Source organism: Adiantum capillus-veneris, chromosome 15 (assembly GCF_014529385.1).
Source record: "Adiantum capillus-veneris isolate H3 chromosome 15, ASM1452938v2, whole genome shotgun sequence".
Lineage (NCBI taxonomy): Eukaryota > Viridiplantae > Streptophyta > Polypodiopsida > Polypodiales > Pteridaceae > Adiantum > Adiantum capillus-veneris.
In genome coordinates this window covers 76337353-76364174 of record NC_140945.1, presented here as the reverse complement: position 1 = coordinate 76364174, position 26822 = coordinate 76337353, and the positions used below count along the sequence as shown (strand labels likewise).

General features: G+C 40.5%; 1 protein-coding gene across 1 annotated transcript; it reads left to right on the top strand.

Moving 5' to 3' along the window:
* The first annotated feature begins 23666 nt into the window (after positions 1–23666).
* Positions 23667–26269, top strand: LOC147440918 (protein NUCLEAR FUSION DEFECTIVE 4-like). Its single transcript, XM_086482715.1, has one exon. It carries the CDS (start codon positions 23804–23806, stop codon positions 25739–25741), a length of 1938 nt encoding a protein of 645 aa, XP_086338841.1. The 5' UTR covers positions 23667–23803; the 3' UTR covers positions 25742–26269.
* The last annotated feature ends 553 nt before the right edge of the window (positions 26270–26822 follow it).

Sequence of the window (26822 nt, the reverse complement as noted above, 5' to 3'; positions counted from 1 at the left end):
TGTCTCTACCAGATAGTTGGGACAGCCTTGTGATGGCTGTAAGTAACTCTATCTCTGTGACAAATAGTCTTAAGTTTGATGATATTGTGGATGTTCTCCTAAGTAAGAAAATGCAAAGGAGAAGCATTGGTGAATCATCAAGTGTTGCACTGTCAGTGGAAATATGAGGAAGGCCTAAGGAGAGGTTCAAAAACCAAAAGGGTTTTGATCGCTCAAGGTGGAGTAGGTCATGCACAAAGTTAGTTCTTGAATGTTGGGACTACGATAAGAAGGGCCACATTAAGAAGGATTGCTGGTACAAGAAGAAAAAGGATTCGGAGTCTCAAGGCAACAAGACAAAATCGGAGGCCAATGTGGCAAGTAAAGTAGAGTAAGCTGCTCTAATTCTCTCTTTAGACAATGTGTCTAATTCCTGGATAGTAGATTATGGGGTTTCATTCCATGCGACACCACGCAAGCAACATTTCCAAGATTACACCAAATATAATTTTGGGTATGTATACTTGGGAGATGATGAAGCTTGTGAAACTATTGGCAAAGGTACAATTTGTGTCGAAACTGTTAACAAAAATGAATGGAAGCTTAAAGATGTTAGGCATGTTCCTTCTCTTTGCAAAAATTTGATACCTATAAAACAATTGGACGATGAAGGTCACAACATTGCATTTGAAAACAAATGGTGGAAGATCTCAAAAGGATCTTTGGTGGTTGCCAAGGGAGAAAAGGTCCGTACACTTTACTTGTGTACTATCAACGTGCAACCTTCAGCTTGTGCAATAGCTGCAAAAGTCAACAGTACGGTGTGGCACTATTGGCTTGGGTATATGAGTGCCAAAGGAATGCAAATCCTTCAATCAAAGAAGCTTCTACCAGGTTTGAAAGAAGTGGACTTAGAGTTCTGTGAAGATTGTGTTTATAGTAAACAAAAACAAGTAAACTTCCTAAAAGCAAGAAATGAAAGAAAAAATAAGAAACTTGGTGGCTCATTGTACTATGTAACATTCATAGACGATGAAACTAGAAAAACATGGGTTTATGTCATGAAGAATAAATCTAATGTGTTTTCCATATTTCAAAGGTGGAGAAGTAGGTACCAAGGTTAAATGCCTCAAATCCGACAATGGAGGCGAATATTCCAGGCAAGTTTTTTCAATCTTTTGTGCTAGCAATGGCATTTGGAGGCAAAGGACAACCCCAAGGACACCTCAACAAAATGGAATTTCTAGAAGGATGAACAGAAGTTTAGGGATTTAATATTTACGTAATTACCAAAAAATTTGAGTGATCACAAGGTCTTGCTGACATATTTACATATTCACATATTCACAGTTAACATGATTACAAACAAGCCGGTTCACAGCAACCTCAAAACCCACAAAAAGCTTGTTGGGATTTTGCATTTTCCCTACAGGCCCATCGAGAAAATGCATTTTTCCTATAGGCCCATCGAGAAAATGCTAAAGCCGGTTGACTGCAGCTTAATATATAGAGGGCCCTAATCGGGCCCGTTGGGTGTTTTTTGTTGAGTCACACACACACACACACACACACACACACACACACACACACACAGAGAGAGAGAGACGACCATCTTTGTAGGTACAGCTTTTGTTGCTCGTCCTCTGCTCATTAAATGATATCACTCCAAGAAAGGCTCTGCAAGAGTACAAACATATATTGTAACAAATCTCTCTTTTGAGAGGATGATAATACAAGTCGTTATGGAGGGGGGACCCGCTCCAAGAAAATCCGGTTCTTGTTGAGTTGTCAATCTTAATTGGTTATTTTCTTTGAATTATGTGCATGGTTAAGTGTTTTTATTGTATTTTTGTGTAAGGAAATCAGCCCAGCACAACCTATGTTCTCCTTGCTATCTCTTTCTTAAAGGAAAACTCTCTCCTTTCATAGTTAAATTCCAATGAATCTAAAAGTAAGTGTAATCTTCTCTAACATTAGTATCAGAGATGAGGTTTCTCTTTTCTTACCTAGGAAGAGAGGTCCTTGAGTAATCTATGAAAGGTTGGAGTTGTTCATTGCAATAGGTAAGTGGGACTAGGATTTATTGACTTGCTTGGTATGCCTGTTTACAGGGTATGGGGACTCACCATCGGGAACTATGTTCTTATTAATGGATTCTTTTGGGACTTGCCTATGGCTTAACCGTTATTGAGCTATTAGCAATCTTGATAGGAACCGGTGCCAACCTCGCACTGTTAAACACACTCCACTAATCTTTGCAATTAACTAGATTCTAAACCATGGGTGTAGTTACTTGAGTGCTATTTTTCATTAGGGAAAATTTGGACTCACAAAGGGGCCCTATAAGGAGTTTGACTTTCTCTCTCATGTCCAAAACGAGCGTATGGTAAAATTTTTGCAAATCAACTCTAAACCTTGCGGAGATTTGGCAGTTCGAATCTACTCTTCAAGCTCTTTCTATTGATATATAGCACGCCAAGAGATTCCTCATATTTTGAAAGATTCTATTTCGGATTCTCTAGATTCTAGATAGAGCTGTCACACACAAGAGAATAAAAAATAGAATCTTTCAAAATATGAGTAATCTCATGGCGTGCTATATATCAATAGAAAGAGCTTGAAGAGTAGATTCGAACTGTCAAATCTCCGCGAAGTTTAGAGTTGATTTGCAAAAATTTTACCGCACGCTCGTTTTGGACATGAGAGAGGAAGTCAAACTCCTTATAAGTCCCCTTTGTGAGTCCAAATTTTCCTCAATGCAAAGGATAAAAGGAGTGATAGCCAATGTTTTGGAAGTGCCAAGGAAAGAGTTAGCATACACATAAAAGAAAATTTAATCGCGTCCCAACATAATCAAGTGCATGTAATTAATATTGAAAACTTGATTTGGCTCATGGTAAAGCATATGATGATGGTTGCAAAGTTGTCAATTACCTTGTTGACAAGTTACAAGAATCAATGGGAAGCATTATTTTGCAAGCGGAGGTTCATAGCTAAATTCAAGCCCTTCAAGCTCAAGTTCCCCCAAGTGCCCAAGAAGCGATAAATCATGTGAGTCCTCCAAGTGAGATAGCCAAAAGAGGAATCTCTTTGAGTAATGAAGAGGAGATATTGGAAGGACCTCCAAGGCAAACTGTTTGAGAAGAAGAAGTGTGCCATGAACTTTCAAGGGAGAGGTTTGAAAGTGACACTCCACCTAACTTTAAAAGTGATGCTGCCCCAAGAAGATGGTGGGCATGATGGTCACCTACTCCTCCCAAAAAGAAGAGGAAGTCATCAAGCACTCCTTCCCATGCTAGTTCAAATAATACATAATGACATCAAATCAAGAGGAAGCGAAGAAAGCGATCACCGTCTTCGCCTTCTTCCTCTTCTCCTCTTCATCATCGTCACTATCTTCAAACACAGAGGACAATGACTTGCCACCCAAGAGAGATAATAGAAGGGATAAACGAAGGAGCTAGGAAGCATGGAAGAGGTCATATAAGTTGAAGAAATTCAAAGAGGGAGGAAAGAACATCAGCTTTCTTACCTATGATGGAACCTTTAGAGGAACTGATAAAGTACTGGCCTTTATCCAACAATTTGATGCAGCTTTTTGAGATGAAGATTTATCAGAATCTTCAAAGCTCCAAAATGTTTCTATGCATTTTCATAAGTTAGCCCCTCAATGGTGGAAAATCCTATGTAGTCAAGGTGAAGCTCCAAAGACTTGGAAAGCTTTGAGGATTGCTATTACAAAGAAATTCCTTCCAAGCGATGCCAAAATGAAGATGGTACTTATAGGATGTGTATAGACTATCGAACGCTTAATAAAGAATAGATTCTTGTTCCCAGGATAGAAGTTGTTTTTAACCTACAAGTTTATATCTACTTTAATAGAATAGATCTCAAAAGTGGCTATCATCAAATAAGGATAGCACCTGAAGATATTCATAAGACGTCCATTCAAACAATTTTTGGCCTATATGGATACTTGGTACTCCCTTTTGGACTTACCAATGTGCCATCTTCCTTTAACCGAATGATGGAAAGGCTCTTTATAACTCATCAAAGCTTCACGAGAGTGTTCTTTGACAACATTATCATCTACTCAAAGACTATTGAGGAATATGAGCAGCATCTTCAGAAAATATTTCAAGTTTTGAGAGACAATAAGCTTTACATTAATCAAAAGGAAAGTGAAATTTTCTTAAAAGAGATTCAATATTTAGGTCATATTATCTCTCAAACAGGGATCCAAATGGACCCTGCAAAGTTGGATTTAATAAAAGAATGGCCTATACCAACAAATCTGCATGAATTAAGAAGCTTTATAAGAATGTGTGCATACTATAGGTGCTTCATAGAAAAATTCTCAATCACAATAGACCCATTGTATTATTTGATTAAGAGGAATGTTAAATTTATATGGACTATAAAAGAGAATGAAGCGTTTGAAACTTTAATTGCAAATCTTACCTCTCAACCCTTGCTAATACTATCAGATCTTTCAAAGCCTTTTGAGGTCTAGTGTGATGCTTGTGGACAATGCCTTGGAGCTATTTTTCTTCAAGAAAGGCATGCCATAGCATACAAGGGTAGGAGATTGGTTGACCAAGAAAAGAATCTAGGCATATATGAAAAAGAGCTTTTAGCTATCTTACATGCCATAGATACTTGGAAGCTTTATCTCTTGGGCACTCTATTTGTTTTGTGTATAGACCATCAAAGTCTTAAATACTTTCAGAAAAGAAATAAATTGAGTGATAAGAAAATGAGGTGGGAAAATAATCTCTCATAGAGTTTAATTTTCATTTTGCTCACATAGCTGATAAGGACAACTAATGCACTTTAATGAAGTCCAAGGGTGAATGTTGTATGAATAGCTACTCACAATGATCTATCCTCTATGATAGATGAGTAGGCCACACATCCAAAATTCAAAGATGTAATGTCAGCTATTGCACTAGGGAAGAAAGAGGAACCATACAATGTGCAAGATGGTTATCTTCTCTATGGCAATAGGATATGCGCTACACATAATCTACGTGAAAAGGTTATGTACAAATATCATGTTTCACCTTATGCGAGACATAGAGGGATTCAAGCTACAGTAACTCTCAAGGGAGTAGAGATGTACTTTTATTGTGCCCAACAATGAAGGCAAACATACTAGACTATGTTTCCAAATGCATTGTAAGTCAAAAGACAAAGTATGATAGAGGGAAGCATCCTGGATTACTTCAACCATCTTCTATACCTAGTTCCCCATGGGAAAGTATATCCATAGATTTCATCTTTGGATTGCCCAAGTCCATACATGGGAATACGGGAATATGGACAATATTAGACAGGTTTAGCAAACACATTGTGGGCAAAAATACTATTAAAGCACACTATATGGCAACCCTCTTTATCTCACAGGTCTTTAAGTACCATGGCTTACCAACATCTATAGTATCCAATAGAGACCCAAGAATCACTAGCAATTTTTGGAAAGATCTCTTTGAGAATTTGGGTACTAAGTTGAATTTCTCCTTGGCCTATCACCAATGAACATATGGCCAAAGTGAGATAGAAAATTCAACTATCATTCATTTACTTAAAGCCTATGTTACGGAAGTAGATAAAAGAGATCGATGAGAAAAGTATCTACCCTGAGTAGAGTATGCGTACAATAATATCGTCCATACTTCTATAGGAAAGGCACCCTTTGAAGTAATTGAAGGAAGACCCAAGATCTCATAGATAGTCAAGAAACTTGGAAACATATTTGTTGTTGATGAGTATAGCAGCGATCTTAAAGAATCTTTTCAAAATATCAAAGAAGCTATAACCATCACACAACAAAAGCAAAAGGCTACTGCAAGGACGCCCAACGGTCACCAGAAATATTATGTTAAGCTAGCAAAAGTATATTATGGTCCATTTCAAATTCTTAATTCTATCAGTGAAACATCTTATAAGTTAAGGTTACTAAGTAATTGGCTCATTCATAATGTCTTTCATGTAAGCTTCTTGAAACCTTATAAGGGCGAGCCACCCAATGGAAAGATCATTAGGGATAAGTAAAAACATGCTTGCAATAGCTAAGCCTTCCAAACACCAAGCAGAATTAGTGTCACCACTGTGGAAGAATGAGGATGGGTAAAAAGGGATCCTCTACCCAAAGCAACATGACTAGCTATGACTTTATTTTCCCTACCTTATAGTCAATGACGACTATGATTTCAAGAAAGAGGTAATGTCATGAATGTTAATTTCTAACCTTCTAAAAGTATTTTCCAACTTAAAGTGGCCACTTAAGTATGGAAAAAATAAAAAAAAAGAAAGTGAAATTGATAAAGTGCTAGGAACAACCCGATCAAGGCTTGGGACCAAAAGAGAAAAGTCCATAAAAGATCAAGGGTAATTGCTAACTAATTATGTCAGTCATAGGTACAGGTCAAGGAAGGATAATTGGATCTTGCACAACCTTTATCAAAGGTACAGGATGAAGGAGATGACTAAGAGCAATTATAGGAGTCAAAAAATAGAAAGTTTACGTCAGGCTTTTTTGGATGAGCAACATAAAGTCATTAGGCCATGCCAAAAAGCTTGCCCACTAGCCTCATATCTATATATGTGTACATAACCCTGCAAGTCTTGGAAGTGATCATGTAAAGATTCATGTACAAAGGTGTGGTTTTGCCAGGCTTGGGTGCTGATGTTTTGGGTTGTTCAAGTCCCCAAGACATGGTTTTTAATACATATTCTCAGCCGTGCTTTATAGTTCGTGAATGGAACTTGTACATCATGAGTTATGTGCGTCCGAAGTGGGCGGTCTTGACTTAGAAAGTGGTTGCAGATACATGCGACAAAGGAAATTGGGCCAACTTGATGATTGGAATTAGAAATGCTGAAATTTAAGATTTCTAAAAGTAGCCGAGACGATGGGCTCCAATCCGTGTATTACGATGTGTCATTCCGTGACCGGTGCAGCAAGTTATGCTTTGGGGAAGGTGTCCGAGAAGTTCTCCTGCTTGGGGGAGAAGCTGGAAATTAATTGGGCATGAAGGAATTGGGAGAATTGGATAGGAAGTGGACATGTGGCATGGGAATTATCCCACATGGGAAGCAAAAGGGGAGAATGGGGGTATATAGGCTAAAGGGGAAACCCCCATTAGTTGTATCCCTTTGTGGAGAGCTTGGCTTGATGGGCTTCATGGGCTTGTGGGATCTTGGGGAGAGAGGGGGACCTTTTCCAGATGTCCACACTACCTGCCCAAGCGCCTTGTCCTATTTTGGTCCACTGGACACTTCCCACCACCCCATTCCCTTGGTCAAAAGGTCACCGACACCTCAGTCTCTACCCAAAAAAGGCAAAAAATGAACCAATTAAAAGAGGCCTACAAAGAGAGCCTTGTCGACTGAGAAGAGAGAGGAAATTTTTGGGGATAAAAGATAAGAAAGAACCCCATTTTAATAGATACAACACCTGCACAACTTCCAGAGAGCTCATTTTTCAGCAAAAAAGAGTACACCCCCAATTTCGAGCGGCCATAACTCTTTCATCTTTCATCTGTTTTTTGCCTATGGATACTCTACAGACATCTCTATGAGATGGGATTTTTCATGATGTCCTCAGTTTCTCATGATTTTGAGTGTGTTTTATTCTTGAAGGGTTTTTCATAAATCTCTACAAGTGTTTATCGTAGGTGTTTGGGGCAGTGTAATCGTTCTTCCTTCCGACGGTGTGATTCATGCAAGGCTATAGAGGCACTCGTTTTTCTTTTCATTTGCATACTTTGTCTTGGTGCCCCCATGGAGGAGCAAGTGCTTGTGTGATCCAATTCTTGTGAAATTTGTCTATTCTGCAGGCAGAGAATGTAAAGGGGATGTTGGTCCGTATGGACAACCGCCTATGTATGTGCAAATTGTCAACAACACTTGAGGCGGTCGTGTAATTGGATTGTAGCCTTTGGAAGGTCATGAGGTTTTGTGAAGCCAAGTACTGGGATATGGGTTACCCAATGTAAGGTGGATTAGATACTGGAGCGATCCATCGACATCCCTTGAACTTTCAACGTCACATGTAAGTGTTTTTGTGGCAATCCAACATGGCGAACGAGTTTCCATAGTTTCATGGATTGACTAATGAGAATGCACAGACTTTTATTGAAAACTTGGAAGTCAATTGCTTAGTGCAAAATATACTAGATCAAGCTATATTGTTGCGGCTATTGCAATACAGTTTACAGGATGAGGCAAAAGTTTGGTTACAAAATCATGAAGAGCTGGTGCATGCAAAAACTCCATGGGTGGTTTTGGACTACAATCATGTGAAGCAAGCTTTTTTGGCACAATATAGATCCATTGAAATACCTGATGAAGTTTGGCATGAAATTTTAGAGTACACTCAGAAGGTTAATCAAAGTGTTGATGATTTTGTCATGCAGTTCACCCGTTTATGGGATAAATGTGTCTGAGCTTTGGGAAATGCAATCCCTTCAGCCATGTTAAAGAAGGACCGTTTTGTGGCAAACTTAAAAGAAAGTCTGAAGTTCAAAGTTGAGTTCAATAGGCCCGCTACCTTCGAGGAAGCAGTCACTATCGCTAGGGAGAAAGAATGGAAGGCTCAAAGACTCAATGAGTATGGAAAAGTGGTCCCTGTGCAAGGTAATGAAAATGAGGGAAATCAGGTAGAGGTCAGAGCCCAATTTGTTCAAAAGGTTGCTAACACTGAACAATTACAACAAAATATGCAAGATATGATATCCATGATGATGCAGGAATTGCGGCTCAGTGTTCTTGGAAGTGGAGGTGGTCGTGGTCGTGGTCGGGGTCGTGGTAGAGAGATGTCCCAGGCGTGTGAAGGTCATCCCAATGCTAATGCAGGTCATGGACAAGGCGTCTTTGAGCCACAAAAGAGGTTCATCCCTACTTATTATAATTGTGGTGAACTTGGTCATATCAGCACTTATTGTTCAAAGTGAACAAGGATGGGAGGTGATATGTTTCCACTTCCCCATAAAATTCCTAATAGGGATAATGATTATGCATTGGATATATAGGGAGATCAAGGTATTGAACAGGAAAATTAGGCCTCAACCTCTGGTGGTCATGTGGGTATTGTGCGGGTTGAAAAGAAAGAAGCAGATATGATGCCCATAGGCAAAAGAGAGATGGAAGGCTATGCCTCTTTAGGTCCCAGCAAGAAGAAAGGGAAAGAGAAAGAGGGTGAAGACGCGAAAGCCAAGAGGAAGAGAAGACCTCATAGACGGTTTGAAGTAGCAGATTTACCTTTGGGAGAAGTCCAAAAAGCTTACAGTTTAAAGGAAGGCCTGATTGGGAGGAAAGTAGATTGTACTTTTAGATAGTTGATGAATATGGTGCCCAAACTTAAGAGGCAGTGGAAGTCATTAGTGAATCCAGAGAAAGAGCCAAGCATGGACAAGTCAAAGTGTTGGGTATGGGAGAGTTACCCAACATTTGTCCTATGGTGAACGCTTGGCAGAAAGGTGTGGGCATGGGAGAGGCCTACAATGATGGAGGTGCTCAAGTTTGTTTGATCACATAGTCATGTGTCGAGAGACTGGGTCTTATTACATGCGAGAGCTCTGGATTTAGGATTCGACTAGCAAATCATGCCAAAGTGAAGTGTTTAGGGCTGATTAATAATTTAGAAGTTGAAGTCTTTAATGTGAAGGTTATAATAAACTTTCATGTCATGCCAGCTGGTCTAGAAGCTTTTCCTCTCATTTTGGGACGACCTTGGTTGAGAGTTGTTGGTGTTCTGCAAGATTGGGGCAAGGGGACAATCTGTGTATATGGCAGGAAGGGTGAAAAGAGGGTGTTTGATATGACTATCAAGCAGCCTTTGGCACTAGAATATGTGAGTGAAAATGATGAATCCGAAGTTATCAGTGAAGACATTTTTGAAGATTCAAAAAGTAGCATTGTTTCCAGTTCCAGTGATGAGGGTGAAGTGTCATTCTTGTTGTTGGATGAGGTGAAGAGGAAAGTGGGTGAAATGTCATTCTTGTTGTTGGATGAGGTGAAGAGGAAAGTGGGTGAAATGTTGCAAGTGTTAGGGAATATAAATACTTCAAGCCGATTAGAGCAACTTGAGGAGTTGATGCAGCCTAAACAGGAATTTCCACTAAGAAAGAGTTGATTCAAAATATGTTGAGTGCTGATTTGACTCAATGAGAAAGAAGAGAGTACTTAACAATGGTGGACAGGTTTCCAAATCTTTTCATCACTTCATACCAAGAATAAGGGGTTTTGTTGGAGATCCTATGAAGATCAAATTAATTAAAGGGGCAAAGCCAATAAGGCAAAAATTAAGAAGGATGGGTAAAGAGAAAATGAATGCTTTAAAGGAAGAAGTGGATAAGCTTTTGGATGCAGGGTTCATTGTGCCAGTTGATAATGTTGAATGGGTGATCCCTGTAGTAGTCAATCCAAAGAAAGATTGGCGTTGGAGTGTTTGTGTTGATTATTAGCCATTAGATGCAGTGACCAAGAAATATCCTTACCCTTTACGTTTCATTGAACAACTTTTAGATGCAATGGCTGGCTTTGAAAGATACAGTGCCTGTGATGGTTACTCAGGATATTTTCAGCTTATTCTTGCTCTTGAAGACAAAAAAAAAAACTACTTTTATCACACCATGGGGTTGTTTCTCCTTTTGCTGCCTTCCATTTGGGTTGACAAATGGGCATGTAGCTTTTGAAAGAAAAGTGGATTAGGTCCTTACCCCGTTCCTTGGGAAGTTTGTCAAAGGATTCATAGATGATTTTTGTGTATACAGTTCAAGAAAAGAGCATGTTCAAAAGCTTGAGATGACTTTTGCAAGGTATGATGAATGCGGTGGACAATTGAACCCTAAGAAGTGTCACTTGGCGCAGCTAAGAGTAAAGCTTTTTGGACACGTGATTTCACAAAATGGGATAGAAATAGATCCAGAGAAAGTGGAAGCTTTGTTATTGCTATCATCTCCAAAGGATACCAAACAGTTGGCCACTTTCATACGGAAGGTTAAATATATGTCTTGTTTCATACCTTTGGCATCACAGTTATTGTACCCATTGCAGCAAGCAGTTAAGAATGATCCCTTGGAGTGGACACGTGACTGTGAAGATGTTTTTGACAGAGTCAAAGAAGTTTTGAGTACACTACCCATTCTGCAAGCTCTTGACTGAGAAAAGGAGTTTTATGTTAACCCATCAATGGGAGATGATGCCATTGGGGCCATGTTGCTGCAAAGGGGGAAGGAATTTCAGTATATGAAGCCTATTCATTATGCTAGCAGAGTGAAGACTCCTTATGAAAGAGATTACTCTGAAATTGAATTGGTGATGACCAATATGGTTTATGCTTCCAGACGATTCAGACATTACTTGTTGCAAAAGTCGTTCACTTTTCTCACCAGTTATTCATTACTTGCTCAGCTGTTCAATAATTTGAAAATATAAAAAATAGTGATAAAATGGGTTATTGAACTTCAGGAGTTTCAGTTCACGTTTTTGGTAGAAGAGAGTACTCGAGCTACCCTCGCAGATTTACTCACTTATAAAGACACTTCTGTTTTGGTTAAGGAAGAGGTGATGCAAAAGAAGGAAGTCAAGACTCTTGCCATATCTAATGCTTCATTGTTATATTTTGATGGCTCTTATAGAAGAAGTCATGATGCTGCTTCGGAGCCATTGTCATTTATGATGCACAAGGAATACCCTTGTAAGGAAAAAAGGGCTGGAACATACGCTTACAGATCAAAGGAGATGCCTTGTTGGTCCTGAAGCAAGTATTGGGAGTATGGAAGAATAAGATCCTAAACTGAAGAATTTATGCTTCAAGGTGAAATTGTTGCTCAAAAAGTTTAAAGCATGGATTTTTCAGCATATTGAGAGGTCTCAAAATGAAGAGGCTCATGATGCTGCCCAAGAAATGATGACTTATGTGTTTGTGTTGAAGGCAAATGCCCCTTTATATCATGGGAGGGAAGTGTTATCAAAGGAGATAGATTTTCTGCTGATAGGTGTTTTACCTAGGTCTATCATCCTCCAAAAAGTATGCTTTTATAAGAAAAGCTAGGAATTACAAAATGCTTGATGATGTGCTTTACATGAAAGGAAGCAATTTGGTTTTGTGTTGTGTGCCCTAGAAAGAGGAAATTTACAATATTTTGGAAAAAAATCATGATGAATCTTGTGGAGGCCAATTTTCCATGAAGATCATGTTGCATAAAATTTTACAAGAAGGCTATGTGTGGCCAAGCATTCATCGGGATGCTAACCATTGGTGCAAGTCTTGTTTGCCTTGCCAAAAGATGGGAAAGAGAATTTTGAAGCCCGAATTACGAATGACAATTCTAGATTTTCATGTGTTTAAAAAATGGGGTCTTGGTGCTATTGGACCCTTACCTATGACTAGCAAAAGAAATTCTTATAGTTTGACAGCAGTGGTTATTTGTCACGATCGGTAGAAGCTAAAGATGTCAAATAGATTACTAGTAAAGGCTATGTGTGACCAACCATTCAGCGGGATGTTAACCATTGGTGCAAGTCTTGTTTGCCTTGTCAAAAAATGGGAAAGAGAATTTTGAAGCCCGAATTATGAAAGACAATTCTAGCTTTTGATGTTTTTGGAAAATGGGGTCTTGACGCTATTGGACCCTTACCCATGACTAGTAAAAGGAATGCTTACATCTTGATAGCATTGGATTATTTGTCACATTGGGTAGAAGCTAAAGCTATCAAACAAATTACCAGTATAAGGAAATGGGGAAGTTTGTGTATGAACATATATACCGCAAACTTGGTGTGCCACTAGAATTACTTTCTGATAGAGGACCGGGATTTAGAGGAGAACTGTTTGATTTCCTCTACAAAAAGCTCAATATACAGCACCGGTACAATTCTCCTTATTATCCACAATGCAATGGTCTCAATGAGAGGTTCAATGGGGAGTTAGTGAAAATCTTGACAAAGATGACCCAGACACATGGGAAAACTTGGGATTCAGAGTTGCCTTGTGCATTATGGGCCTACAGAATTGCTATCAAAACGAGGACAGGGTTTTGTCCTTACCACTTGGTCTATGGCAAAGAAGCATTATTGCCAATTGAACTGGAGATTCTTGCACTCAAATTGCTATCATTTGGAGATGAAGAGCAAAGAAATACATGGACGAAAAGGCTATTGGATCTACAATGTTTGCAATTGGATAGAGTTTTGGCTTTGAACTACTATGAAGAAGTGTCAAAGAAAGCTCAGATAAAGGCTAATGAATATGTGAAGGATAAGGGGATTGAAAAGGGTGATCTTGTGTTGCGATACAATAGTAAGTTGGACAATACCTTTCAGAAAAAAGTTTCAAATTAAATGGGAAGGTCCTTTTACTGTTGTGAACAAGTTTGACAATGGCACATACCAGCTGGTAGATTTGGGTGGCGTGTTAATGGTTATAGATTGAAGAAATATATGACACGTTTGATGAAAATTGTGACAAATGAGATACTATCAATGGAGGAAGACAATGTGAAAACATCTAAAAATGTAAATGAGGTTTCTTGGAATGAGCTACAGTAGTTGTTCACCTTAGAAACCTCTGCTTGTCATGAATGATCAAGCAGGCTAGGGGGGTTTGTCAAGCTATGTCATGCATTTTTTGGATGAGCATAAAGTCATTAGGTCATGCCAACAAGCTTGCCCACTAGCCTCATGTATATATGTGTACATAGCCCTGCAAGTCTTGGAAGTGACCATGTAAAAATTCATGTACAAAGGTGTGGTTTTGCCAGGATTTGGTTCTGATGTTTTGGGTTGTTCAAGTCCCGAAGACATGGTTTTTAATAAATATTTTCAGCTGTGCTTTATAGCTCGTGAATCGGACTTGTACATCATGAGTTATGTGCATTCGAAGTGGGCGGTCTTGACTTAGAAAGTGGTTGCAAATACATGCGACAAAGGCAACTGGGCCACCTTGATGATTGGAATAAAAAATGCTGAAATTTAAGATTTGTAGAAATAGTCGAGATGATGGGCTCTAAGCCTTGTGTTACGATGTGTCATTTGGTGACTGGGCAGCAAGTTATGCTTTGGGGAAGGTGTCCCAGAAGTTCTCTTGCTTGGGGGAGAAGCTGGAAATTAATTGGGCATGAAGGAGTCGGGAGAATTGGAGAGAAATTTGCCATGTGGCATGGGAATTATTCCACATGGGAAGGGAAAAGGGGAGAATGGGGGGAATATAGGCTAAAGGGGAAACCCCATTAGTTGTATCTCTTTATGGAGAGCTTGGCTTGATGGGCTTGTGGGATCTTGGGGAGAGAGGGGCGCCTTTTCCATCTGTCCACACTGCCTTCCCAAGTTCCTTGGCCCATTTTGGTCCACTGAACACTTACCCCCACCCCATTCCCGTGGTCAAAAGGTCACCGACACCTCAGTTTCTACCCAATAAAGGCAAAAAATGAACCAATTAAAAGAGGCCTACAAAGAGAGCCTTGTCATCTGAGAAGAGAGAGGAAATTCTTGGGAATAAAACATAAGAAATACCCCCATTTTAATAGCTGTTACACTTGCACGACTTCCAGAGAGCTCATTTTTTAGCAAAAAAGAGTACACCCCCGGTTTCGAGCGGCCATAACTCTTTTATCTTTCATCTGTTTTTTGCCTATGGATATTCTATGGACATCTCCACAAGATGAGCTTTGTCAATATTTCATCGGTTTCTCTTGATTTTGAGTGTGTTTCATGCTTGAAGGGTTTTTCATAAATCTCTACAGGTGTGTATCACAGGTATTTTCGGCAGTGTAATAGTTCTTCCTTTCGACGGTGTGGTTTGTGCAAGGCTATAGAGGCACTCGTTTTCTTGTCGTTTGCATGCTAAAAATGTGATAAGCTCAAGTCCTTTGAATAACTCTCTAGACTCTAAGTATGAAGTCTGGGAAGCCTTAGGGTGAAATTCTGACATGCTACAGAATGTCTAAATTTAGCAGTTCTATATTTAGAAGATTTTGGGAGCAGCTTGGCGGTGCTGCCCCCCATTGTGGTAAGGTTTTCTAGAGGAGGTGAAAGTTTTAAAGTCCAAGGGTGAGTTTTATTTTTACCAAAGATTATTTTAATTTAGCAGATCCTAAATTAACAAGTATGCTATAGCCTCGAGTCAGTTCATAAGCCTCAAAGGTTTGTTCAAAGATCTTGCACTTGAGCTAATTAAGTAAAAGGTAAGTTTATGGTTCTTATTAAATGAAAGGGAAAAGCTAAATACTAAGGATAGACGAGTCCTTGTTCCTTTAGTAAGTTGACTCTAGTCTTGGTTTATTGAGCTTAACTAAGACACATGTCCAAAGTAGCCTAAACTTGCTTTGAGTGAATATAACAAGTGAGTGTGGTGTTTCCGCTTGCCAAGGTGAGTCCCAAAGGGGGAGGGGAGGAAATTTCTAGCATGCATAGAAAGAGGGGACAAGTGTTGGGCATGCTTGAGTTGCATTAGGTGTTCTCACCTCATTGGTCAAGTGTGAAGCACTCTAATTCAAGTATAGTTGCACACTAGCATAGCTATATAAGAGAGGGCTCGTTGCATTTTTGGGGCTCGTGCTCATGTCACAAACTCTCTCAAGTGCCCAAGATTGGCAACACATGCATCATTTGGATACAAATATTTCTTTTCTCAATGGAAATTTGTATGAGTGAATTTACGTTACACAACCTATTGGTTTTGAGACTTTGTGTAAGAAGCATATGTTGTGTCATTTGATAAAATCATTGTATGGTCTCAAACAAGCTCCTTGTGCATGGAATGAGAAGATTCGTGCATGGTCAATCTCGAAAGGTTTTGTGAAACCTTCTCATTCAAACTACACTCTATGTATGCCATGAGGATGCATGTTATTGTTTTGATCTAGGTGGATGTTTGCTATCAGCTTGAAACAATGAGAATACCATATGTATGTTCAAAGAGACACTCCAAGTTGATTTTGAGATGTCAAACATGGATGTTTTGGAGACATACTTGGGTATGAAGTTTGAGTAATCCAATGAGGGAATTTATATGTCATAGAGATTTTATGTAAGAAAGATGCTTCAACATTTTGGCATGGAGACATGTTAACCTATATTGCTACTCTCATGCATCTTATCTTCTTCACTTCCCGTCTAGAAACTCAATGTGCATTTTCAGTCATTAGCATATTTATGCTTCAACCTAATATTCAACATTACCGTGAAGAGAACTATGCAGTATCTTTAGCATACCATGGACTATGGATTGTTCTTTCCTCAAGGGAAATGACCTCTTCATCTTATTGCATTTAGTGATTCAAAAAGTAATGGTGACTATGATACATGACACTCCACCAGTGGAATGTTTCTTCGCTTGGCAAAGAAACAACCAATTGTTGCTACATCTACAAATAGGATACTATATTGTCTATTCATGCATCACAATGGTGCTACTCTAGTCTACATAGATAGTTAGCCAATTGTTGTGGTGGCACAAAACCCAATATTTCATGCCCACACAAAGCTTATTGATACCTACACTTATGTGTGACAAAGCATTACAAAAGGGGATATACAATTAATGAGCACTCAACATACCATCCTGTGTAGAATAATGTGAATAACAAAGGAATTAGGAGCGTTCTTCACTAGCCACTACGCCTAATTGTACACTTGCAAACAAGGAATTTTCAGAGTCTTCAAGGAAAGACACATAGCAATTATTGGGCAAGTATTTCACATATGAGGCATGCAGATTCCTCATGTCCCATACCATCCATTGTTTTAGAAGTTCAAATGAAAGTTCCACTTCATGGCATAACCCAATGTCTAATCTCCCACCAAGTTGCTTTTGCCATCTTTCTAGTTTTTGTTGGCATGTTACTACTTGTTTTTTATTACACACTTGGTTGTGTAAGTTTTCTTGCACATGCTAAGTTTTCTTCCAAGCAATATTGACAACAATGTCGATGAAAGGTTTTCCCTTATCTAGACTCAACATCATAGGGTTAGTAGGAGGACTTGTATCTACGATAGTTGCAAAAGTTGTATCTACAATAAGAGGACTAGTTGTACCTACAATAGTTACAAAAGTTGTACCTACAACAGTAGGAGGACTTGTACCTACTACAACAATTGGAGTAATCTATGATAGCCGAGCATTGAAAAAAGGTTGTATCGCAGTAGAGTTCAATGCATGGTCGGGTTGTATGCATTGTCGATTTTCATTTCTAAGCTAGATGAAAGACTATAATCTTACCACAAATGATGGCTAGTTGAGCACCATTGGAGCATAAATTTTTGCCATCCAAGAGACATAACCCCTTGTGTTTTTGAGGTCCTATCTCATCACATATTCATCTTAGACATCACATCTTGGAGAAGGGGGGAAAGCTAGGGAGAAACTAGGAAAGTGCTACTATTGTGGGAGAGTGAATAGAGGAAAAAGGTGGAAGAGGTGGGTATTCTCTAAGGATGGCGCCATCATGACCAGGGATTTCATTAACATGAATCTCATGAATACGTGATCACGTTAATAATCTTGAGTGATTACATTTCAAAATATGTGATCACGTTAAATATTCACGTGACTTCCCTTTAACCTTAGATATTGTCCAATTCAATACGTCCATTAGGGTTTTTTTATTTCTTGGTGGGCTCGATTTAGCGTTCTTATAGCTTCCCGATGGGCCCGTCGAGAAAAACACATACCTTGACTTTGTTTTGGTGGGTTGCCACATCACCACTTATCGCCTTTTTTGTGATCATGTTAATTGTGAATATGTGAATGTGATAATAAACATTTTGATCACAGGAAATTTCACTTGATCATGTAAATATTAAATCCCTGAGATTCATGACAAGGGGATCTTGAACAATGTGCTCAGTGCTCTCCCTTGGTAACAAGTTGATGTGTGTGTGTGTGTGTGTGTGTGTGTGTGTGTGAGTGAGAGAGAGAGAGAGAGAGAGAGAGAGAGAGAGAGAGAGAGAGAGAGCACAAAACGCGTATGGAAAAAAGTGATTGAAATCATGCGTGCATGCTATTGCAAGCCAATCAGATGCTACCAAATGAAAAGTTGTCCATTACAAATGGTGCAAGGCTTGCACTCTATGTGACCATGTGTAGTGTGGATCCTGATAGTTAAATTTTGTGCAACCCCTCATTGTAATAGGAGGGATCAATTAAGAACACAACTGCAAGAAATAGTGTTGGATGTAATCTGTAATAAACAAAGGGAAAGTATTTTGTTGAAGCTTCCCTGTAATGTTTCTCTAGAAAGGTGATTTTAATATACTAGCTACTCTATATATATTCATTATCCAAGATATTCCAACCAAATTCCTCAAAGGAAGAAGTATCAATGACTTCACAATCCAACTTTGAAACACGTTACCATGTTTCAAGGTCTTTCTCACAGGGGGTTAATTTCTTATGAATTTCTCTAACCACTTTGATGAGGATCACTAGTTGCTTGTCCTATTGCCCATATATGTGTGATGTCTTCCCTCACACACTCTCTCCCTCCTCGCATGCTTGTGCCTGTTCAATCTCCCTCTTTGCCTCCTCACCCTTTCATTCATGTGCGCCTAGTCATTTCCCCCTATCAACCAAAGATCATTCGTATATTCTTTTTTTAAATTTGATAAATGCTTGGTTTGGTGAATATGCGAGGTGTTGCAAGCACGAGCATACACACACAAATTTGGCATTCTCTCTCTCTCTCTCTCTCTCTCTCTCTCTCTCTCTAAAAACCAGGGATTTAATATTTACGTGATCACTCAAAAAATTTACGTGATCACAAAGCATTGATTAACGTTAACGACCATATAAATTGGAGTTTTTCAAAAGGGTTTCTTCCCCCTTCATCCAATAGTATAAATGCATGACTTTGTCAATGTTAACAAAAGATTCACCTTACCAACTAGATGTTCACTCTAATGTCATTTTGAGTGATTACGTGAATTTTAAATCCCTGCTCTAGACCAAAAGGGGGTACTACTCAGCAGCGCTGCAAGTAACCTAGAGAGATGCGCACACGCACACACACACACACACACACACACACACACACACACACACACACACACACACACACACAATTTATAAATAACACAGGGTGGGAGTCGAGCGATCAACGGCGGGGCGCCTTTTTGGTGCGAAAGGGGGGGGGGGGGGGGGGGGTGGGGGTTTAGACCGCCGGATCCACGCGACTTGGGGGGGGGGGGGGGGAAGGTTTTACATGCACGGAGTTGTAATCCTTGCACGGATGTGTGATAGGCGGGTTGTATAAGGCGTGGGAGTCTGGCGGAGCAGGTCGAGGACTTGAGCCACAAGCGCGACGATGGGTACCTATATTTTTACCCCATGCAGCAACTATTAATGGTGGATTGAAAGCCCCTAGTGATCCCTTCACTCCATCCCGTATTCTTAATACCCCACCCCTACCCCCCCCCCCCCACCCCCTCTCTCTCTCACTCTCACCCTTCACAAAAAGTCAGCACTCGTGTAGTTTTATCCAAAACCGTTGAGTCTTCTTTATACGAGTCTTTGTTTAATGTTTTCAATTGGTAGTTCCAGTCAAATTATTTCAACACCATCTCACGTCCTGCAAATGTTTTTTCTCTAATAGGTTCGCCCTCATAGTCAGCCTTGCCATAACCTCAGCAAGATACTTGAGTATATTCTTGTTAATATTTTCACTTTAGCCTTAATCTTTTGCACTCAAACCGTCAAAGTCCAGGGTCGGGGGGCTGCTGATCCTGGCCCTCCAACTACTCGACATTAACAGCATAATCCACAAGAGCAGTTGTCCGATCTTTGACGAATTAGCAGCAGAGTTGTCAGGGCACACTCATCAACTGTCAGTGCCTAGCATTTAGAATCGTGCAGTTCAACAGACATAACCCGGGCTTCACGGAATTGCAAACACGCCAGCACTCAGAATGCGATTGGCCACCCTCCTCTGGACTATTGACGGCCCAGAATGGCCGTGCAATGGCCATTCCTGAAATAATGCGCTCCCGCCATGGCTCTCGGCCTCCATTGATCTCCATGGGGTCGCCCATTATTTGATGGAATGGCCACTGCAGGGCCATTCCCTACACTGTCAAGGTCCAGGGTCAGGGGGTACTACATCTGGACCATTAAATTCACAATCATTATACATAGGAATCTATGCTAGCCATCGTTGGATGATTGCTACATTAACACTCAAAAAATTGATGGTCTCTGACTACAAAGACACTGATCATCTTTGCAACAGTAGCCTATATAAGATGATAACTCAACATACAGATCGTTGTCTCTAACTACAAAGACAGTGATCAGCTTGCTATATAAACATGATATCTCATCATACATTATGTTAGACACACTAAAATAAAGCAAAATCGAATCAGAAGCTGACAATTCAGCATAGGGAATTTTAACCAGCTCCAGACAACTGAGCATAAGGAAATTAAACCAGATGCTCACAACTCAGCACAAGGAAATTAAACCAACTGCTGACAACTTAGCACCAAGAATTTAAACCAACTGTTGACATCTCAGCACAGGGAAATTCAACCAAGAGCTGGCGCATCAGTTCATGGACGTTCAACCAGGAAATGCAGCACTCATTCATCATCAAAATATTGCAGCTTGCTATTCACATTATGTACGAGTAGGCGTGCTATAGTATCACCATGACAATTACACAAAGTCTACAAGAACTTCTAGCAGAGCCAAAAATAATAAAAAGAAGTCTTATGTGCATAGACCCACTACTTCCAAGACTCACCAACTCACATGTTCTCCTTGCCCATATACATGTTCAAACACAATTAGTAATACTACAACCAAAAAAGAAAGAAATTTTGTGGCTTGGGCCACTTCGCGGATGAATCCCAAGAGCACAAGCGGACCATGTCTCCAGCACATAGACCATTGGCAATTCCACTACAAGAATCATCAACAAAATCAGCCCCAAAACCTGCAAGATCACTTTTCTTACCACTACAAGAACCACCAGCCACCTTTACATTGCTACGACTACCTGCACAAAGGAAAATAAAGCAACATACATCAAGAAAATTCAAATAAATAAACACATAAGATGAAAAATTAAAGAAAAACCACCTTCAACATTCTGAAAGAACTTGTTGAACTTTTCTTCCAACACCTGTGGATAAACTTTGAGTCTACCGAACTCATCATACGGTTGAGAAAGAATGTCCTGTGCAGCAGCCATCCTCACTTCGCTAGACATATCATACTTATCGTATAAGCAGATGCGCTTATGGCCAGTAACCATCATCCCAACACCCCTAGGCACCTACCCAAGACTCATTCGAGTCACACATGTGTTGCGTAAACTCTTGTTGGTGAGATTACCAACTGCACCAGTTCTTTCCCCAATACTCTTGACAAGGCCGCTCAACACTTTCATAGAAACCCGATTGCAATTGTACCATATCTAAACAAAGCACATAATCATATAATCATATTATAGCATAATCAAAGAACTAACGACCAACACATTGGGCTAATGCCAACATATACAATGAGATACAAGATCAAGGCCAAACCTCTATACACGGATTGTTAATATGCTGTAAAAAAACATACAACAGATTTTTGTCGCCCTCAACAACACGAGGCATGTGCTGCATTAGTTGATCATAAGTAGCAAGAACATCATTATCACGGACTGTAACAGCAAGCCTAAAGTGCTCAGGCTGATAATGCATAAGGTCAACCTTGTAATTCTTACTCGAACGCTCACAAAATTTGCAACATAGAAAAGAAGAACATTCAAAATACAGAATGCATTATACACAAAGAAAACCACTAAAATAATCCCACCTCACATATCCACCAAGCTCTTCAGTACCACGAGAAAACGCAGCCCTCTCAAGCGTGTAAAGCTCTAGTCCACCCCAAACAAAAAAATGTAGCAGCAAAAGAAAGCAAACCGCATCTGGCAGCCACGACTATGTTGAATACTAAAATCAACATCATTCAATATTTCTTACTCCATGCTAACGCCAATCACACGTGCCTTCTTTCTGTCCTTACAAACTCCCCCAGAACAGACCTTCGCATAGCAGCCAAAATAGAATTTTGCGTACTTTTGAAGATTGGGTTCCGTGGTTCCGTGCAATATCAAAAGCTACTTCACAAACACTTGTTTCTGCCATTCTGAGACCCTGCTCTTTTTTAATCATCCTACTGTTTCTGCCATTCTAAAACTCTGCTCTTCTTTAATCATCCTACCAAAACATCGTAGCATCCCCATTAACGTATCAGAAGGAAATAATCCCCCACCCTGCTTGCACACTACAAGAAAAAACTTAGTTAGCATTTCATTTAGCTGTCGAAGCTCAATCTTCTCTAGAGGTATGTCATAATCTAGGCCAAAAATCTTTCGCCAATTGTCGAACTTAATTCTTTTGTGCCCATTTGTCTTTCTGCTTTGTGGAATTCTCTACAAAATTTAGCATCTACTCCTCAAGAGTAGCATCAACACTCAGAAAACCCTTTTCACACATACTTTCCCCTTGAACCTGGACATTGGCTGTAGGACATGTAGCCTGCACATCATTTTTTCCACATTCTGAAGAGCCTGTTAAAAAAATTAACCCTTACCCGCTACTTGCAGAATCTGCTAAATCAGGAGGCAGAAGGCAAAATGAAGGTGCTATACACATAGCACACCCTACACACAACAACCAAAAGCGAGCACCAACAACAAATTGTGAGCACCACACATCTGAATCTTAAACAGCAAGATCTACAACAAAAGGAAAGCATGTAAGACCAAAAACAGAACTTAAACAAATAAACAGTATGCAAGCAAAGAACATGACATCGACAAGCTGACCCTCGTATTACTAGGAAGCTGGTTATGCACAGAACTTAAAATAACAATATGTAGGCAAGAAGATGACATCGATATGGAAGTTCTTCACGGCTAAATCAGAACTAAATTAGCTCAAATAGCAATTCCTGCAAGAGCAAGACTAGGTAGAAAACGCCTCCCTGTTAGTTTAATCTTTTGGAAGAAGCGTATATACACTACCATTGGCCATAATGTGTACAATTGTACTCCTTTGAAGTGCTTGAGAGCACTTGAAAAGAACTCCTACATGTATCCTTTCCTGTCATCCTTTGAATCAATAGAACCTGTTAACATCAGAATCTGGAGGCACGCATACTACTGTTTCCCGCCATTAGTATGCGCGCACACAAACACACACAGACACACACACAGAGAGAGAGAGAGAGAGAGAGAGAGAGAGAGAGAGAGAGAGAGAGAGAGAGAGGTGCCAATCGTCTGTATTCTCCAGGTTTGCACAATTCAGAAAGCTTACCTCATCTAGCTCCAACACGAAGGAAACCACCTCTGTCGGGCGTGGAGGAGAACCACTCCCTGCTGTGCAACCTCAGAAAAAATTCCCCTTCCTGCGCCAAGGCACAGGAGCTTCACACCACGGAAACCTACCCCCTCCATGCGCATCACGCTCACTTAGGTCTAAATCTCGTTCACACTACTTGGCCCCCCTCCCTTGGACCCTTGACGGTTGCCTTTCAGTGTCCTTTCCCATAATCAGTGCTCCCACGTGGCTCCCGGCCCCTGCCGGTCGCCACGTGATCACACTGATTACAGGGAAAGGGCACTAAAGACCTTTATTGTCCTTTCTCCCTTACTTCTCAATCTTTTTGAGAATACATCCATTTTGTGTAAAATTTATCAAGCACAGCTTTCATTTAAGCACAAAATCAGCAGAACCGTTCTGGGCGATCTTACTTAATTCGCTAGAATCGAGCTCAATCCAAAATAGCACTCTATCCCTTCTCAACCCTCGACAGTCCGAAATGGGGGAAAAATCCCATGGCAATTTCAGCTTGTTGCAGCTCATCAAGGGCAGATGGATGATGGCAGTGGTATCCTTTTACATTCTCTTCTGCTGCGGCGCAACTTATATCTTCGCGATCTACTCCGGAGCAATCAAGAAGGAGCTACACTACAACCAAGAGACAATAGACACACTGGGCTTCTTCAAGGACCTAGGTGCAAATGTGGGCATAGTGTCAGGCCTTATGAACGAAGTCCTGCCTGCCTGGACTGTCCTCGCCATGGGCGCCCTCATGAACCTCTTCGGCTACGTCATGATATGGCTTGCGGTCACGCACCGCATCGCCCGCCCGCCTACTTGGCAGATGAATCTCTTCCTATGCATTGGTGCCAACTCTCAGACCTTTGCCAACACTGGTGTTTCGGTTAGCTTTGTGAAGAATTTCCCTCAAGGAAGAGGTGAAGTTTTGGGTATCGTCAAAGGGTGTATAGGCCTGAGTGGTGCCATTTTTACACAGATTTATCATGCTCTCTATGGTGATGACACAAGAGGTGTCATCTTGCTGATAGGCTGGATGCCTTCGGTTGTCACTCTCCTCTTCATGTCCTTCATTCGCCCCATCAAGCCTGCCTACGACAAGCGGGAAAAGCGCAATTTCTACTCTTTCCTTTACTTAGCTCTGCTACTTGCTGCCTTTCTCATGTTGGCCATTATAGTACAGAACCAGGTTCACAATTTCCCCTCTTTAGCTTACAAATCATTTGGAGCTGTGATGGTGCTGATGGTCATCGCCAACATTGTCATTGGCATCCGAGCCGAGAACTCGTTTTTGGCACAGGTGCAAGAGCGCGCAAGTGTGAAGCAAAAGATTGTGCAGGAGTTGTCTGCAGAAGCTAAAATTAAGCCTGTAAATGTGCAAGAGGGAGAGGAAAAGGACTATTCAGAACATAGCAAGGCACCTACTTCTCCTAGTAGTTATGCAAAGAAATTCTTGGATTCTTCTTTAAAGCAAGATCCGAAACCGCAAGATGCAGTCACCATTGGGAGCGTCGATGCATCGAAAATGTGTGCTGCCACATCTTCATCAAAGGATGCCACCCATCAGAGCCTCTCAACCAAGCCTAAGCTCATCAGAAAATTGCATCTATTCTACAAAAGCCGGCCACAAAGAGGTGAGGACTTCACAATCCCTCAAGCTATCTTGAGCATGGACATGTGGATTCTCTTCCTCTCACTCACATGTGGTGTGGGCGCGACACTAACCGCAATTGACAACATGGGCCAGATCGGCGAGTCATTAGGCTACTCGAAAAAAAACATAAGCACATTTGTTTCTCTAATCAGCATATGGAACTTCCTTGGCCGAGTCCTTGCAGGTTTCCTCTCGGAAATGCTTTTGCGCCGCTATCGCTTCCCGCGCACGCTCATGCTGACGATTGTGCTGGCATTGGCATGTGTGGGGCACCTCCTCATTGCTTTCCCCGGGCCCAATACCCTCTACATAGCCTCCATCATGGTGGGCTTGTGCTTTGGAGCACAGTGGCCTCTTCTCAATGCTATCATTTCAGAGCTCTTTGGGCTGAAGTACTATGCCACATTGTACAATGTGGGATCCATAGCAAGCCCATTGGGCTCATATTTGTTGAATGTGAGGGTGGCCGGACATTTGTATGATAAGGAGGCAGTGAAGCAACATGTGTCAATGCAACTCTTGGAAGAGGCGGCAGCGGCGGTGGCGCCTGCACCGGTAGATGTAGGTGGGGAACTCAAATGCATAGGGTCAGAGTGCTTCAGGCTGAGCTTCTTGATCATGACCATGGTGAGTGCTTTTGCTAGCCTAGTGTCCACTCTTTTGGTCCTGAGGACTAGAAAGTTCTACAGCCAGGACATATATAGCAAATTCAATGTGAAACCAGATGAGGAGATTGAACATGAGGGGGCCTTAGTTAGCAAATAGAAGAGAGCAATTTTCCTTAACATTGCCTGTATTTTCGTACCGTTTTTTATGGTTGTCTCAATGACAAAAAATAAAGAAAGCATGGGCTCAACGAAGGATTTAAGAGTGCAACTCCTCTCGGAGTATTATCCCCTAAGCTTAAATGTAAAAATTGTCATGAAGAGTGCTTCCATCCTTTTCTCCAAAAGTATGAAGAATTTGACTGGATGGTGGGATCTTCTTGTGATGGGCCCTAACCGAGGTTGGTGAATTGCGGAGTGGTCCTACTTGGTTGCCGCTCCTTGGTGACCTTTGCCCTGCCATCTTTGGCCTAATAAAAGCCTGTAGAGCATAATATGGCAAAGCAATTCAAAGCTTGTCATGATATCCTCTTCCTAGAGCTCAAAAAAAGGGGACCTTGAATGCATAGCTAAACTTCTTTTAAAATTTAAAATTGTCAGTGGCAGCTTTATAATTATCAGCAGTGAGGACTTGTATATCTAACATTTATGTCATCTTTGAAACAAAGCCTTCAAAACTTTGTGATCATGTGCCTTCAAACCTAGATTTGTCTAGGCTCGGACATTTGTCAAGAATGTACTTTAGTTTTCCGGACATCTCAACTAATTTCAATATCAATGTTCTTCTCAATTTCTCCCTTTCAAATTCCAACACAATCTAGATTCTACGCATATTTATAGATTCTAAACGCCTCAGCGCTCTGGCTCGTCAAAAATATTTTGGCCTATTATAGTGCCACGTTACGTCGTGCCGAGAAAGCAAAAGCTTGGAAAAGTCCTTTTCTTGTATGGAAGCGAGCCAGAGGGTTATAGTGGAGTGATGATGGGGGTTCACAAAAATTAAGTTCAAAAATTATCTTTTGAAGATGCTAGATGGATGCAAGGAACACAGCTTAAGGATAGTATGAACCTTATCAATGCTTACTTGTCAATATTAGTTCACTTTTTATTGTGCACAAATTTAAGTAATCTACATGCTTAGAATCATGTTTGTGATGACGACGTCTCTCAAACACCAAGTAGACTTTGTCACTATACTTTAGGAATATGATATGAACTCAAGAGCAGACATGCTCGCGGCA